Source organism: Thalassophryne amazonica, chromosome 23, assembly GCF_902500255.1.
Source record: "Thalassophryne amazonica chromosome 23, fThaAma1.1, whole genome shotgun sequence".
Classification (NCBI taxonomy): Eukaryota; Metazoa; Chordata; class Actinopteri; order Batrachoidiformes; family Batrachoididae; genus Thalassophryne; species Thalassophryne amazonica.
Genome location: NC_047125.1, coordinates 7,603,034 through 7,619,715, shown reverse-complemented (window position 1 = coordinate 7,619,715; position 16,682 = coordinate 7,603,034). Strand labels below are relative to the sequence as shown.

Below are 16,682 nucleotides of genomic sequence, written 5' to 3'. Positions count from 1 at the left end.
CAGCATCACCAAACACCTCTGTTCAGCAACCTCATGACTCCATAACCTCTTTCCGGGCATCTCCTGTTCTCAAAGGCTGAACATACAGCGATATGAATGTCACTGCCAAGACAAGTGTCTCTACAAGTTCAACACTTTTGCCACTTCTGATGGCCGAATCCAGGAAGTCACTGAAACAAACCCTCTGATTAACCAAACTAATTCATAAAAATCAGATCACTGTTGATCATTTCCCCCAACTGTGCCAAATTTGGTTAGTTTGGAACAAGGGCCTTGGAGACAGTGTTGTAATGTAATGAAGTAGAAATACTTCGTTACTGTACTTAAGTAGAATTTTGACGTATCAGTACTTTACTTCGTTATTTACATTTCTGGCGACGTTCACTTTTACTTCACTACATTTCCTCAGTAAAATGTATACTTTTACTCCGATAAATTTCCATTGACCATCTTCGTTACTCGTTACTACAATATAAAAGGAAAAAAAAATTTTGTTTGCAGAGGTGAAAGCAGTGGTGCGCCGTACTGGAAAGAGACGTCCTACTCGGCGCCAGTGCAGGGGGCCACCTTACACTCTGGCAGCAAGTGCTGTGTTTGACATAAAACAAGTTTAAAGACAAAAAAATTAATAATAATAACAATAATAATAAAAATAAAAGATGGCGCACACCCACTGAGAAGGAGGAGACTGGAGGGTGAAAAGGGGGCCATCTGCGCTTTGGACTCCAAAGGCGCACACAGCGACGTATACACACATACACGGCTCGGCTCCTGTTGGTGTTAACACTCACACTTAAGGGAAAACTATAGTGTGGCTGTTTTGTTTCATTTATTATTTGTAACTTCCGCAGAGAAGCACTGCGTACTTTGAATTCGAGAACGCAAAGAGTGCTACGTTTGGTTGCTTTGGAGTGGTTGGTGGTGGTGATGCTTGCATTGCTTTTTTGTACTTTTCCTACACATATGTGTAGCTGTAAATGACTGTTCTGTTTGACAAGAGCCTGACTGTTGTGTTTAACAGAAAAGGCGTGTGTCTTCCAGGAAAAAGATTGCGTCATCACCCAAAGAATGCAGCTTTATTTACAGCTATATACATCCACCTGTTGCTCACTCATCCTGTCACCAACACCAACTGCTCCGCCAGGATCCAGCCTTTTATAGAGGCTTGTGCTCCCTCCTGGTTTCTCCAGACACCACACTGGCTTTCTTTTCATGTTGCTGTTTCACTCTCCACTCGTTTTGGATTTTACTTTACTCAATGCGTTTACTTAAAGTACATTTTATATGAGAAATTTACTTTTGATACTTAAGTACAGTAAATGTCAGATACTTTAAGACTTTTACTCAAGTAATATTTTTAAAGGAGGGACCTCATAGTACCATATCACCCCAATAGAGCGCTTCGCTCTCAGACTGCAGGCTTACTTGTAGTTCCTAGGGTTTGTAAGAGTAGAATGGGAGGCAGAGCCTTCAGCTTCAGGCTCCTCTCCTGTGGAACCAGCTCCCAATTCAGATCAGGGAGACAGACACCCTCTCTACTTTTAAGATTAGGCTTAAAACTTTCCTTTTTGCTAAAGCTTATAGTTAGGGCTGGATCAGGTGACCCTGAAACCATCCTTAGTTATGCTGCTATAGACGTAGACTGCTGGGGGGTTCCCATGATGCACTGTTTCTTTCTCTTTTTGCTCTGTATGCACCACTCTGCATTTAATCATTAGTGATCGATCTCTGCTCCCCTCCACAGCATGTCTTTTTCCTGGTTCTCTCCCTCAGCCCCAACCAGTCCCAGCAGAAGACTGCCCCCTCCCTGAGCCTGGTTCTGCTGAGGTTTTCTTCCTCTTAAAGGGAGTTTTTCCTTCCCACTGTAGCCAAGTGCTTGCTCACAGGGGGTCGTTTTGACCGTTGGGGTTTTACATAATTATTGTATGGCCTTGCCTTACAATATAAAGCGCCTTGGGGCAACTGTTTGTTGTGATTTGGCGCTATATAAAAAAATTGATTGATTGATTGAAGTATCACTTTGAGGTATTTTATACAAGACTGCTTGGAGATGTAATCTTTTGGACATAATGGGAGGCACACAGTAGTATCATTTCAGACCTTATCAATCTATAAGTCAAAGATTTGTAGCAAGTGCCATAAGACTTTTGAAGAATTTTGTGCTGAGCTAACTCACTTTGTCGTATCGAGTGTAGTATTGTGTGGCTAGTTTTAGTTACTTACTGGCACATGTGTGATGGATGGACCATGCTGTTCATATTTTGGTTTCATCTTCTCCTACTCCTTCCACATCTTGTTCTGTTGTTTTCTGGACTCACTTCTTTAATCAGCCTACTTATGGTCTTGGTTGTCTATACCCTAAATGCAATGGCTCAAACTCACCAAGTTTGGTTTTGATAGGAACTGATTATTGCCTGAGGCCAAAATATGGCCATTGAGTATTGCGAAGGCCTTGTATGTGGCCGTGCTCAGCATGAGTCCAGTCCTATTACTGCCAGGGTCTTCAATTTCACAGGAACATTCTTGGGACACAGACCTTGGACAAGTTCAAAGATGGTTAAACCTATTTTAAAAGGTCAAAAGTCACAATCTGTTTCCTATTTTTATGCTCATAGTGCCAGGGGCATTGTGTTATATAATACTGTAGACTATACAGTATCCAAATGTCCATAGAAATCCTTCATTCTATATCCCGTCTTTAGGTCTTCACTGCAGAACAGCACCCTCACCATGGACAGATGAAACCTTGTACCTTGAAAGAATGTTTTTAAACATGACTTTGCATTAACGTACATTAACTTTCATGTCTAACTTGATCCACGCCCTTAACCCCTACCATAACCAAGGTAACTTGAGAGCAAATGTAAAGATCATATAACGAGACACTTTTAAAATCTCGTCAAAGGACTTAGGTCCCCACAAGTGACTGGGATCAGGTTTGTGTCCCCACAATGTGCATGATTGCATTTCCGCAGACACGCACACAAAGTGAAGCAGGGAAGAAAGAATTGGATGACACACACTGACGGACAGAGGGAGGGACTGAATTACCATAGAAACTGTTTGGACGGCTCCAAGGAGCCGGAGGAAAAGGTGAAAGCTGGAGTGGTCAAACTGTCAAAGTCACTGTCACTGATATTACATCACGAGTGTGTGAACGCTTTAAAAAAGAAAAAGGAAAACAAAATGTTTTTTTTTTTCTGTTTTGTTGTTTGTTGTGATTATTCTGATGTGGATCCAATCTAGCTGGGGCCATATGGAGCAAAGTCTTTGCCGGCACAGGTAGCTCTTTAACCAGAGTGATGCAGGTATTATGAGTTCCAGGTCGATTTGCCATTTACACAAACCTCAAGACTTCAGGAGCAAGGCTCATAAATTAGACTTAATTTTTCAAAGTTCTGGCCACAGTTTGGTTAGTAATTCATCAAGGACCATAATTTTGTGGCATAATGCTCTAAAAACCGGAACTTAATTTGGGTAAAAGTGAAAAGTTTAAATTCAGTTTTATAACTACTTTTATCCATTTTCAGCAATAACATGATTCTATTTGTCAGATCTGATTTATTCTTGCAGCAGCAGATTACCACTTGAAGATTATAAAACTAAATTGAATGGACATTTATTGAACATTATAGACTTCTGGTTTGACAAAGATTCTTGCTAGATAATCTGACGTATCTTCACACGGACAGGCAGAGACAAATTTAACTGTATTTCAAATCTACATGCAAATCAAACTAAAACAGGCTTCACTGGAGTGCAGAACCCTACAGAGAGATCCAGACCACCCCAACCAGACCCACCATAAATCCGGTGTCATATGGGATGACAACCCTACAGAAAATTGTGTTGGAAATGATCTGTTCAGAATGTGTCGGATGCTTCATATAACACAAGTCTTACCAACCCAGCATCAGAGCACTCAGGTTCCATTGTGGAGTTTTGACCAAAACACTATACAGAAAATGTCCATTTGCAGTTTATTGTGATGTTCTTGCAGCCTGGAACTCATTTCCCGCTTGGCTACCAATACGGTCCATAGTCCAAAAGCCTAGAAACCCATAATTGGTTGATGTTGCAGTTTCCCATCATGGCAAGTTGTGTGTTAATCTGGAAGCACCTGCCACAAATGGATATATCCTGATTACGATTTTGCCTTCTGACCTCATATCTATGTCTGATTCAAACCTTTTCACCAAGGTTTGTTTTATGAAGGGCGCTCCTGTCTTTCAGCCAACTGAAATGGTGGTGGGGGTGCTATTTTAACAAATTACAAATAACTGAATATCGATAGGACACTATAAAAACAAGATCAAAAGTGCCGCACCCACATGTCAAAGTATCTGACATTTGGAGACCAGAGAGGAGAATTTCAGGCAATTTGACCGATGTCAGTGCCGTTACTGATTCTGATCATTGGTCCAGTTCTTTATTGATTCCTCACTTTGCTGTGTGGAAAAATGTAGGCCGATGCAGGTTTTTGGAATGATGAGACTGACGTCATGACATCATGGGAGAAATCAAGATGCCAAACTTTGCCGGAACTGATAACATCTGAGTTGTACAAGTCCACTAGATTTAAAAATTCGATTCAATTATCATCTCGAGTAGAACATGAGGTTTAATGTTTAGTCAAGTTGCCTAAGGAAAAAAAAGTATGTGAACATATTTCTGTAACTTTATCCTACATAATATTAGCATAATAGCATGGGGATGGCAATTTGACCTTGACTTATGACAAAAATCAGATCAGTTCTTCTCATCTTTACATCGACTGTACCTGCCAATACTGATGCATAGAAGGTTATCAAAGAGAACAAGAAGGACCCTGGATCCTCATTTATCTCAAAATCTGTTCAAATATTTCTGAATATTCATGAACAAACAAATTGTGATGACGATGTAACCTTGTTTGCAGAGATCGTGATAACACTAAAAGTATATAAACCAACAAAGTATTGTTTGTTTGTTTTGGTTTTGCCTTCCAATTTAAAATGAATAAATAAATAAATAAAATTGTCCTACATTTATTTTGGGGGCTTTTCCTCAAAGTCAGTCTTCAGTGTCTTTATATTAGAACTAAAAATGTGTTTGTTTTTTTTTTACAAACAAATACATTTTATTGCCATTGCTTTATTATTGGGCTGCCTGATGTCAGAAATGATGACATTTGTGGATGACCGCTAATATTTGATTAGCACTTAATCTAGCTTTGGGGCAGAATTATTGTGTATCGTTTGATTTTCCAAATCTTTTTTCTGACAGATTAGGTGTTGTTTATTTTCCATGGGAAAAAATTACACTTTTCGTGTTTCAAGATATGCCATGTTTGTATGTTCCTAAATTTAAAGAAAGAGAGACAGGGAAGTGTACTCAGATTTCAACACCCACGTCTTATTTATGATTCCCAATACCATAATAATACCGGTGATACCACATTATTTGGTTTATTCTGTGTGGCTTTGGCCATATTTGTTAAAAATTGGACCAGTTTACCCTTGGCTACCCCTCAACCCTTCTGCCATGTTTAGCTAACTAGCAGTGGTACCCGTCTTTGCCCGGGTGAGGAGTCGTAGCCAAGTTTGAAGAGTTTATCATTAAAAAATGTAAGCACGCTGTTGCAATCAGCGCAACAATGTGGTGTTTGTTGACTAAATAAATTTACAGCAGTCACAGACTGCTCTTGTTCGGTCTTTTAAAAGTGCTGCATGATTGTGTGTTTGTATTGTATTGACTTAGAATAATTGCTGCCATGATTGTACACACTCTGATACAGTAGGTGCAGTATGCACCTCTAAAGCTGGTTTGCAAGCTACTGATAAAGCACAAAAAAGAATAATTTGTCTTATTTATTAAATTATCTTTAAGTGTTGCATTTCTTTCAGAGTGTGGCTGATGACGTGACCAAGGTGTGCGCCTTAAAGCAGCGACATGATGGATTTAATCGTTCATGAGTTTTGAAAACATCATCTTGTAGAAGTTGTACATAGGGCGATGCTCACAGCTAATGTTAGCATGATTGTGGTGCAGCTTAGCTAAAATGTGCACAAAAATTGTTCATTTTGTGATAAAATTGTAGAATTTTTCACACATATTCTAAATTAACTCATGTTTATTTTCAGAGCCATCCTGGAGCTGACCTCTAATGAGCTACAGGGGTCAATAAAGAATTACACAGGGGTCAAAATTTAAAAATGCTCCAATCATGTTGAAAACTATATCACATTATTTGTCTGATCATAATGATTCCAAAAAGGTATAGTTTGGACTATCAGTGACTGAATTCCATAGAGTTATGGGGCAAAACAGCAAAAATGGTGACAAAGGTCAGTTTCAGTTTGTACAGGGGTCAAAAGTTAAAGTTGCTCCAAGTTTGGGTAAAAACAAATTATGCAAATTATTGTTGAGTTAATAGCATTTTAAAAAGGAATAGTTTGCACCATCTGTCATGCTTAGTTATGTTACAGGGTAACATATGTCATACGTCATAGAATCCAATGGACGTCAACTTTGTTTGACCTTTAATTTGGTGACCAAGCATTCAACACAGTCAAAACTATTCCATTTATTAATCCTTTTATTTCAACCAATATTTGCATCACTTTTTACCAAAACTGGAGCAACTTTAACTTTTGACTCCTATACAAACTGAAACTGACCTTTGTCACCATTTTTGCTGTTTTTGCCCCACAACTCCAGAACATTCAGTCATAGATAGTCCAAACTATTACCTTTTTGGAATCATTATGAACAGACAAATAATGTGGTATAGTTTTCAACATGATTGGAGTATTTTTAAATTTTAACCCCTGTGTAATTCTTTATTGACCCCTGTAGCTCACAAGGGTCTTCCTGGAGCTCATCAGCTCCAGGATGACTCCATATCTGAAAATAGACATTAGTTAATTTAGAATATGTGTACCAAATTCCATGTTTTTAATCACAAAATGAACAATTGTTTTGCTGTGCCTCTCCACTATGAGCAAATGGCTCCTCTGTGAGCATTTTATTACAAATACCTATACCATAGATAGATATTTGGTGGTGATTTCGGTGGTTTGAATCATATTTATCTAATAGATTACAATTTGTTCATGTAAATGGGGAATCTTCTTCACAGACTAAGGTTAATTATGGAGTTCCACAAGGTTCTGTGCTAGGACCAATTTTATTCACTTTATACATGCTTCCCTTAGGCAGTATTATTAGACGGTATTGCTTAAATTGTCATTGTTACGCAGATGATACCGAGCTTTATCTATCCATGAAGCCAGAGGACACACACCAATTAGCTAAACTGCAGGATTGTCTTACAGACATAAAGACATGGATGACCTCTAATTTCCTGCTTTTAAACTCAGATAAAACTGAAGTTATTGTACTTGGCCCCACAAATCTTAGAAACATGGTGTCTAACCAGATCCTTACTCTGGATGGCATTACCCTGACCTCTAGTAATACTGTGAGAAATCTTGGCGTCATTTTTGATCAGGATATGTCATTCAATGCGCATATTAAACATTGACTGATTGATTGATTGATTGATATTACGTATGTGGATCTCTATTTTTCTGTTAAGTGAGGTGGCGGCTTACACACACAGAAAGCCAACACGCTGCAGAGCCACACATGTAAGGTCGTTTATAATATGGACATAGGCTCTGAACTGTTTGAGTTAAACAGTTATCATGTTTAGTTGTCAAGGTTACCCAAAGTCAAAGGTCATGTAGCAAATCAAAATGCCATGACTTCATACAACCCCTGGCAATAATTATGGAATCACCGACCTCGGAGGATGTTCATTCAGTTGTTTAATTTTGTAGAAAAAAAGCAGATCACAGACATGACACAAAACTAAAGTCATTTCAAATGGCAGCTTTCTGGCTTTAAGAAACACTGTAAGAAATCAGGAAAAATAATTGTGGCAGTCAGTAACGGTTACTTTTTTAGACAAAGCAGAGGGAAAAAAATATGGAATCACTCAATTCTGAGGAATAAATTATGGAATCACCCTATAAATTTTCATCCCCAAACCTAACACCTGCATCAAATCAGATCTGTTCATTAGTCTGCATCTAAAAAGGAGTGATCACACCTCGGAGAGCTGTTGCACCAAGTGGACTGACATGAATCATGGCTCCAACACGAGAGATGTCAATTGAAACAAAGGAGAGGATTATCAAACTCTTAAAAGAGGGTAAATCATCACGCAATGTTGCAGAAGATGTTGGTTGTTCACAGTCAGCTGTGTCTAAACTGTGGACCAAATACAAACAACATGGGAAGGTTGTTAAAGGCAAACATACTGGTAGACCAAGGAAGACATCAAAGCATCAAGACAGAAAACTTAAAGCAATATGTCTCAAAAATCGAAAATGCACAACAAAACAAATGAGGAACGAATGGGAGGAAACTGGAGTCAACGTCTGTGACCGAACTGTAAGAAACCGCCTAAAGGAAATGAGATTTACATACAGAAAAGCTAAACGAAAGCCATCATTAACACCTAAACAGAAAAAAACAAGGTTACAATGGGCTAAGGAAAAGCAATCATGGACTGTGGATGACTGGATAAAGGTCATATCCAGTGATGAATCTCGAATCTGCATTGGGCAAGGTGATGATGCTGGAACTTTTGTTTGGTGCCGTTCCAGTGAGATTTCTAAAGATGACTGCCTGAAGAGAACATGTACATTTCCACAGTCATTGATGATATGGGGCTGCATGTCAGGTAAAGGCACTGGGAAGATGGCTGTCATTACATCAATCAATCAATCAATTTTTTTATATAGCGCCAAATCACAACAAACAGTTGCCCCAAGGCGCTTTATATTGTAAGGCAAGGCCATACAATAATTATGTAAAACCCCAACGGTCAAAACGACCCCCTGTGAGCAAGCACTTGGCTACAGTGGGAAGGAAAAACTCCCTTTTAAGAGGAAGAAACCTCCAGCAGAACCAGGCTCAGGGAGGGGCAGTCTTCTGCTGGGACTGGTTGGGGCTGAGGGAGAGAACCAGGAAAAAGACATGCTGTGGAGGGGAGCAGAGATCGATCACTAATGATTAAATGCAGAGTGGTGCATACAGAGCAAAAAGAGAAAGAAACAGTGCATCATGGGAACCCCCCAGCAGTCTACGTCTATAGCAGCATAACTAAGGGATGGTTCAGGGTCACCTGATCCAGCCCTAACTATAAGCTTTAGCAAAAAGGAAAGTTTTAAGCCTAATCTTAAAAGTAGAGAGGGTGTCTGTCTCCCTGATCTGAATTGGGAGCTGGTTCCACAGGAGAGGAGCCTGAAAGCTGAAGGCTCTGCCTCCCATTCTACTCTTACAAACCGTAGGAACTACAAGTAAGCCTGCAGTCTGAAAGCGAAGCGCTCTATTTGGGTGATATGGTACTACGAGGTCCCTAAGATAAGATGGGACCTGATTATTCAAAACCTTATAAGTAAGAAGAAGAATTTTAAATTCTATTCTAGAATTAACAGGAAGCCAATGAAGAGAGGCCAATATGGGTGAGATATGCTCTCTCCTTCTAGTCCCCGTCAGTACTCTAGCTGCAGCATTTTGAATTAACTGAAGGCTTTTTAGGGAACTTTTAGGACAACCTGATAATAATGAATTACAATAGTCCAGCCTAGAGGAAATAAATGCATGAATTAGTTTTTCAGCATCACTCTGAGACAAGACCTTTCTGATTTAGAGATATTGCGTAAATGCAAAAAAGCAGTCCTACATATTTGTTTAATATGCGTTTTGAATGACATATCCTGATCAAAAATGACTCCAAGATTTCTCACAGTATTACTAGAGGTCAGGGTAATGCCATCCAGAGTAAGGATCTAGTTAGACACCATGTTTCTAAGATTTGTGGGGCCAAGTACAATAACTTCAGTTTTATCTGAGTTTAAAAGCAGGAAATTAGAGGTCATCCATGTCTTTATGTCTGTAAGACAATTCTGCAGTTTAGCTAATTGGTGTGTGTCCTCTGGCTTCATGGATAGATAAAGCTGGGTATCATCTGCGTAACAATGAAAATTTAAGCAATACCGTCTAATAATACTGCCTAAGGGAAGCATGTATAAAGTGAATAAAATTGGTCCTAGCACAGAACCTTGTGGAACTCCATAATTAACTTTAGTCTGTGAAGAAGATTCCCCATTTACATGAACAAATTGTAATCTATTAGACAAATATGATTCAAACCACCGCCTATAATTAGCTAAGATAGCTGGGTCAAGTGATGGCTTTTTAAGTAATGGTTTAATTACTGCCACCTTAAAAGCCTGTGGTACATAGCCAACTAACAAAGATAGATTGATCATATTTAAGATCGAAGCATTAAATAATGGTAGGGCTTCCTTGAGCAGCCTGGTAGGAATGGGGTCTAATAAACATGTTGATGGTTTGGAGGAAGTAACTAATGAAAATAACTCAGACAGAACAATCGGAGAGAAAGAGTCTAACCAAATACCGGCATCACTGAAAGCAGCCAAAGATAACGATACGTCTTTGGGATGGTTATGAGTAATTTTTTCTCTAATAGTTAAAATTTTGTTAGCAAAGAAAGTCATGAAGTCATTAGTAGTTAAAGTTAATGGAATACTCAGCTCAATAGAGCTCTGACTCTTTGTCAGCCTGGCTACAGTGCTGAAAAGAAACCTGGGGTTGTTCTTATTTTCTTCAATTAGTGATGAGTAGAAAGATGTCCTAGCTTTACGGAGGGCTTTTTTATAGAGCAACAGACTCTTTTTCCAGGCTAAGTGAAGATCTTCTAAATTAGTGAGACGCCATTTCCTCTCCAACTTACGGGTTATCTGCTTTAAGCTACGAGTTTGTGAGTTATACCACGGAGTCAGACACTTCTGATTTAAAGCTCTCTTTTTCAGAGGAGCTATAGCATCCAAAGTTGTCTTCATCAATAAATGCACAAGTTTATGTTGATATTTTGGACACTTTTCTTATCCCATCAATTGAAAGGATGTTTGGGGATGATGAAATCTTTTTTCAAGATGATAATGCATCTTGCCATAGAGCAAAAACTGTGAAAACATTCCTTGCAAAAAGACACATAGGGTCAATGTCATGGCCTGCAAATAGTCCGGATCTTAATCCAATTGAAAATCTTTGGTGGAAGTTTAAGAAAATGGTCCATGACAAGGCTCCATCCTGCAATGCTGATCTGGCAACAGCAATCAGAGAAAGTTGGAGCCAGATTGATGAAGAGTACTGTTTGTCACTCATTAAGTCCATGCCTCAGAGACTGCAAGCTGTTATAAAAGCCAGAGGTGGTGCAACAGAATACTAGTGATGTGTTGGAGCGTTCTTTTGTTTTTCATGATTCCATAATTTTTTCCTCAGAATTGAGTGATTCCATATTTTTTTCCCTCTGCTTGGTCTAAAAAAGTATCCGTTACTGACTGCCACAATTTTTTTCCTGATTTCTTATAGTGTTTCTTAAAGCCGGAAAGTTGCCATTTGAAATGACTTTATTTTTGTGTCATGTCTGTGATCTGCTTTTTTTCTACAAAATTAAACAACTGAATGAACATCCTCCGAGGCCGGTGACTCTGTAACAAGTCCACCGAGTGTGGTCCAACTTAGATGTGGGTATGAAAATGACACAATTTTAATATTCACGTGGATCTGGAAAACTGAATCAATCCAGTGACAAAAGGCTAAGGTCAGGTGGTTTAGGTATAGTGGGTTATCAGTTCAAAAGTCAAGCATTTGGAAGCCGGGTGAAGGGCATATTGTGCCCCGTGGAAGCGCACGCTCCACTGAGTGCCCCTCTGTTTTGCGCTGTACAGTTAATATGTCATGTTTCTGGTTAACACATTGCCCACCCATATTTACCAGAAGTCTCTTTGGGTGTGAAGTGGCAGGATGACCTGCATCGGCTCACTTAACACTTAAACACACACACTTGCACCTGCGTGTTGATCCCAATACGACGGGCTGATGTCACGATTTCAGCCGAGGAGCGCGCGTCGTTTAGCTGAAACAGGGCAGCACACCATGATGACTCCTAAATATCTATCAGAAAAGACTAATGAGGTGAAACGGAGCCCGCGGGTCCAAAATGACTTCAGTGTTACATATTAAGATAAAAGCGATGATGGCAGGAAGAGTATAACGGCTAAATGAGTCAGTGGAAATGGTATATACTAAAAGTACATCATTCAAGTACACTTGTGCTGAACTGTGAAGATGGTGCTGAGCCGGTGTTTAGTCAGTGGAGTCCAGCATACAGAGACATCGGGGCAGTGTGGTTACTTATTGCTGAGGTAAATGGAGTGAGAAGAGTCTGAATCAGCAGCATAATCCTGCACAGGGGAAGGCAAACAACCACCAAGCATCAGCAGCAGACAACAGGAGGTCAAATACACCGCTAGTGGAGCAGCTTAATTAAAGTTTCCGTAACAATTGTGCATTTTGTGATAAAAGCATCAAATTTGGCCCACATATTCTAAATGAACTAATGTTTATTTTCAGATATGGGGTCCATCCTAGAGCATCCTAGTAATACTGTGAGAAATCTTGGAGTCATTTTTGATCAGGATATGTCCTTCAATGCGCATATTAAGCAAATATGTAAGACTGCTTTTTTACATTTGCGTAATATCTCTAAAATTAGAAAGGTCTTGTCTCAGAGTGATGCTGAAAAACTAATTCATGCATTTATTTCCTCTAGGCTGGACTATTGTAATTCATTATTATCAGGTTGTCCTAAAAGTTCCCTGAAAAGCCTTCAGTTAATTCAAAATGCTGCAGCTAGAGTACTAACGGGGACTAGAAGGAGAGAGCATATCTCACCCATATTGGACTCTCTTCATTGGCTCCCTGTTAATTCTAGAATAGAATTTAAAATTCTTCTTCTTACTTATAATGTTTTGAATAATCAGGTCCCATCTTATCTTAGTACCATATCACCCCAATAGAGCACTTCGCTCTCAGACTGCAGGCTTACTTGTAGTTCCTAGAGTTTGTAAGAGTAGAATGGGAGGCAGAGCCTTCAGCTTTCAGGCTCCTCTCCTGTGGAACCAGCTCCCAATTTGGATCAGGGAGACAGACACCCTCTCTACTTTTAAGATTAGGCTTAAAACTTTCCTTTTTGCTAAAGCTTATAGTTAGGGCTGGATCAGGTGACCCTGAACCATCCCTTAGTTATGCTGCTATAGACGTAGACTGCTGGGGGGTTCCCATGATGCACTGAGTGTTTCTTTCTCTTTTTGCTCTGTATGCACCACTCTGCATTTAATCATTAGTGATTGATCTCTGCTCCCCTCCACAGCATGTCTTTTTCCTGGTTCTCTCCCTCAGCCCCAACCAGTCCCAGCAGAAGACTGCCCCTCCCTGAGCCTGGTTCTGCTGGAGGTTTCTTCCTGTTAAAAGGGAGTTTTTCCTTCCCACTGTCACCAAGTGCTTGCTCATAGGGGGTCGTTTTGACCGTTGGGGTTTTTCTGTAATTATTGTATGGCTTTTGCCTTACAATATAAAGCACCTTGGGGCAACTGTTTGTTGTGATTTGGCGCTATATAAATAAAATTAATTTGATTTGATTTGATTAGAGGTCAGCTCTAGGATGGTTCCATATCTGACAATAAACATTACCTAATTTAAAATATGTGTGCCAAATTTGATGCTTTTATCCAATTTATCTTTTGCTATGCTGCCCCACTACTCAGGAGACTGTGGACAGATGCCCAGAAGTGGGCCGAGAAGGGTGACGCAATGGGGAAGTACTGCTTTTTTCCATCCTCCTTTGAGTGTGAGGCAAGAAAGAAAACAGTAAAATGTTTTCTCCAGTGGTATCCGTAGATAAGCAGTAGTATCTACTGGTCTTAGGTCTTAGGGCCTAGAGAGGACTTAGCTCCTCTTCTATGGCATGTTGGATGTATAAAACATAGTTGAAAGCAAGATTTGGCTCCAAGAGAAAATGTTTAAGTATCTCAGGAAAGGTTTGTGTCTAGTCCAGCATTGGTGGGTGGGTGGCAGGTAATAATGGAATGGGTTGGTGTCAAACAAGCCCCTACCTAAGGAGACACAGATGAGAAGTATCACTTGGATTATGAGGGAGCATCACCTAAACCATGTGGTGTGTATGAGAACCCAGTGGTTGGAGAAGGCCAAGAGGACTCTGTTAGGTTCTTTTATTGTGGTGAATGATCTCAAAAAGAATTGGACAGGAAACAGACTTCACAGTTTAGATGAAGTATTGAAAAAGTTCAAACCCTGATACAGAGAGTCATCTAACATCGCTGGGGTCTTTGAACCAGATCACATGCAAACAACTAGAACAAAGAGCCCAGATCACCTTTCTACTCTAGCTTTTATTTCTGTGCTATAAGCCACCCCATGTGGTCAGCCCTTAGCCTGTCGTGATTCACTGTCTGTTATTGGCTACAAAGTGAGGTGAAGTAGGCGGTTATTAGCAGGTGTCTGCTCACATTGTGTTCAAGGCCAGTATGTAAAAAATCTTAGCGTTTGTGTATGTCTGCAATATAGTGCAGTGTCACGCACTATATTACAGACTATATTGCAAGTAAGAGTAAGACGAAAGTGAATGTTCTAAAAATCAAATGAATAGATGACTAATTTGTCTGTTTTTTTAACTCCAGGTGAACACCCATGAATGGACCTGACCATCTAAAATGGATACAACAAAATAGTCATTATAAATCACAGAACTGAAGGATGACAAGAAGGACGTTTGACAGATTCCCAAACGTACAAGCCTCATTCAACGTTTTTTGCATGAATGTAAACTTTCAAGACATAAATGCTTATCATGGCCTCCAGAGCTGGAGCTGCTCCCAACATAAGTAACTTCATCCTACATGACTTCCTCAACTCCACCACACCTCCTCCCTCACTCTCCGCCAGGCCTTCACCTTCGTCTTGCAGCATAGATGAGTCCTATAAGTACATCTTCCTCCCCATCTGTTACTCATTCACATTCATCTTCAGCATTTCTCTCAACTCCATTGTCCTCTACCGTTCTTTTCGCCAGACGAAGCGCTGGAATGCTTCATTGATCTACATGGTCAACCTGGCCTCCACAGACTTCATGTATGGCCTGTCTCTGCCGTTTCTTGTTGCTAGCTACATCATGCGTGACCGCTGGGTCTTTGGGGACTTCATGTGCCGACTGGTCCGTTTTCTCTTCTACTTCAACCTGTACTGTTCCATCTTCTTCCTCACATGCATTTCTGTCCACAGGTACCTTGGTATCTGCCACCCAATGAAAATAATTACACTGGAGACCAAGAAGGCGGTTAAGTGCACATGTGTCCTGGTTTGGATAGTCGTCTTTGCTCTAACTTGCCCTATCTTCCGATTTGCACAGACTGGTCATGTGACACGATTAACAAGGATATGGGGCAATGGAACCAATGCCGGCAAACCTATGGATGAGCTATCACTGGTGAATGCCAACGCCAGCCATGGTAACTGGGGACTTGTCATTGAGGAGTACCAGAACTGTTGGGATGATGCCATAGATAAGGAGTTTTCGGATTATGTGCCGTATGGAATCATACTCCATTTGGTGGGCTTTTTTCTGCCATTTTCCATAATTGCTTGGTGTTACTCTCACGTAGTTCTGACCATATTTAGGACATTGCACTCTGAGCCTTTACCCAACAGAGGTCAACGACAAGGAGAGAATGACGAAATTGCACGTGGAGAGACAAGTAATGTTGGAATTGTTGGAAGAAGAGGAAGCAATGGACTGGGAAGAGATGAAGGTATTTCCATTTTCCTTGGGGTCCAGTCCCCATACGCCCATCGCAGGCGCAAATCTATCAAGACCATCATCACCATCACACTCCTGTTTGCACTCTGCTTCTTCCCCTTCCATGTGACGAGAACCATCTTCCTCCTGCTTAAAGTGACTAAAGGTGTCCCCTGTCACACTATGACCATGTTCTCCATGTGCTACAAGATCACTCGGCCTCTGGTGTCATTTAACGCGTGGCTCAATGCCCTGCTTTACTTTCTGACTAAAGACAAGGGGGGCGGCCACTGTTGCCAGGCAGTGAACACGTCCACTCAACAGGATGGTGGAGTTCTCTGGCCACTGAGAATGAAGGGGAAAGCAGAGGATGGAGGAGAGATTGAGATGGAAGAAAGAATCAACATTAAGGAGAATAAAGGAATTCCCAACAGTCCAACTTACATGAAGCAGTCGCCTCAGAAAGTCCGATATATAGTTGAGTGAATTGATGGTGAAAGATTACATTTGAGATATACAGTAATACAGTAGATGTTATGTTTTTGAAGGAAAACAAATCATTTTATATGATCACTGTAGAAAAAAGCAATGATTAAAGACCCTCAACAAGCTGCTTGGTAGTTTGCCTCTATTTTCTATTCCATGTACAATTGACATATATATAATATATACACACACACACACACACACACACACACACACACACACACACACACACACACACACACACACACACACACACACACACACACACACACACTAGGGCCTTGCCCATGGGGATCCATGGGTACTAGATTGGGTAGTGTTTATAATAAAGATGGTTGACATTTTTCAAGGGTGGAGATAAATTATGCAAAGTTTCTATAATAATTTGAAAGTGCAGGAAATTAAAATGAGAGTTTTGTGAATACATAATTGTATTTATTATTTGGCACATTTAGTTGAT

General features: G+C 40.2%; 1 protein-coding gene across 1 annotated transcript; it reads left to right on the top strand.

The window, feature by feature from the left end:
• Window positions 1-3,263: 3,263 nt before the first annotated feature.
• On the top strand, window positions 3,264-16,349 carry LOC117505261 (P2Y purinoceptor 3-like). The gene is made up of 2 exons (XM_034164868.1): window positions 3,264-3,282; window positions 14,622-16,349. Exon 2 carries the CDS (start codon window positions 14,783-14,785, stop codon window positions 16,220-16,222), a length of 1,440 nt encoding a protein of 479 aa, XP_034020759.1. The 5' UTR covers window positions 3,264-3,282; window positions 14,622-14,782; the 3' UTR covers window positions 16,223-16,349.
• The last annotated feature ends 333 nt before the right edge of the window (window positions 16,350-16,682 follow it).

Coding starts and splice junctions, on each gene's coding strand:
- LOC117505261 (XM_034164868.1), top strand. CDS start 14,783: ATGCTTATCATGGCCTCCAGAGCTGGAGCTGCTCCCAACATAAGTAAC.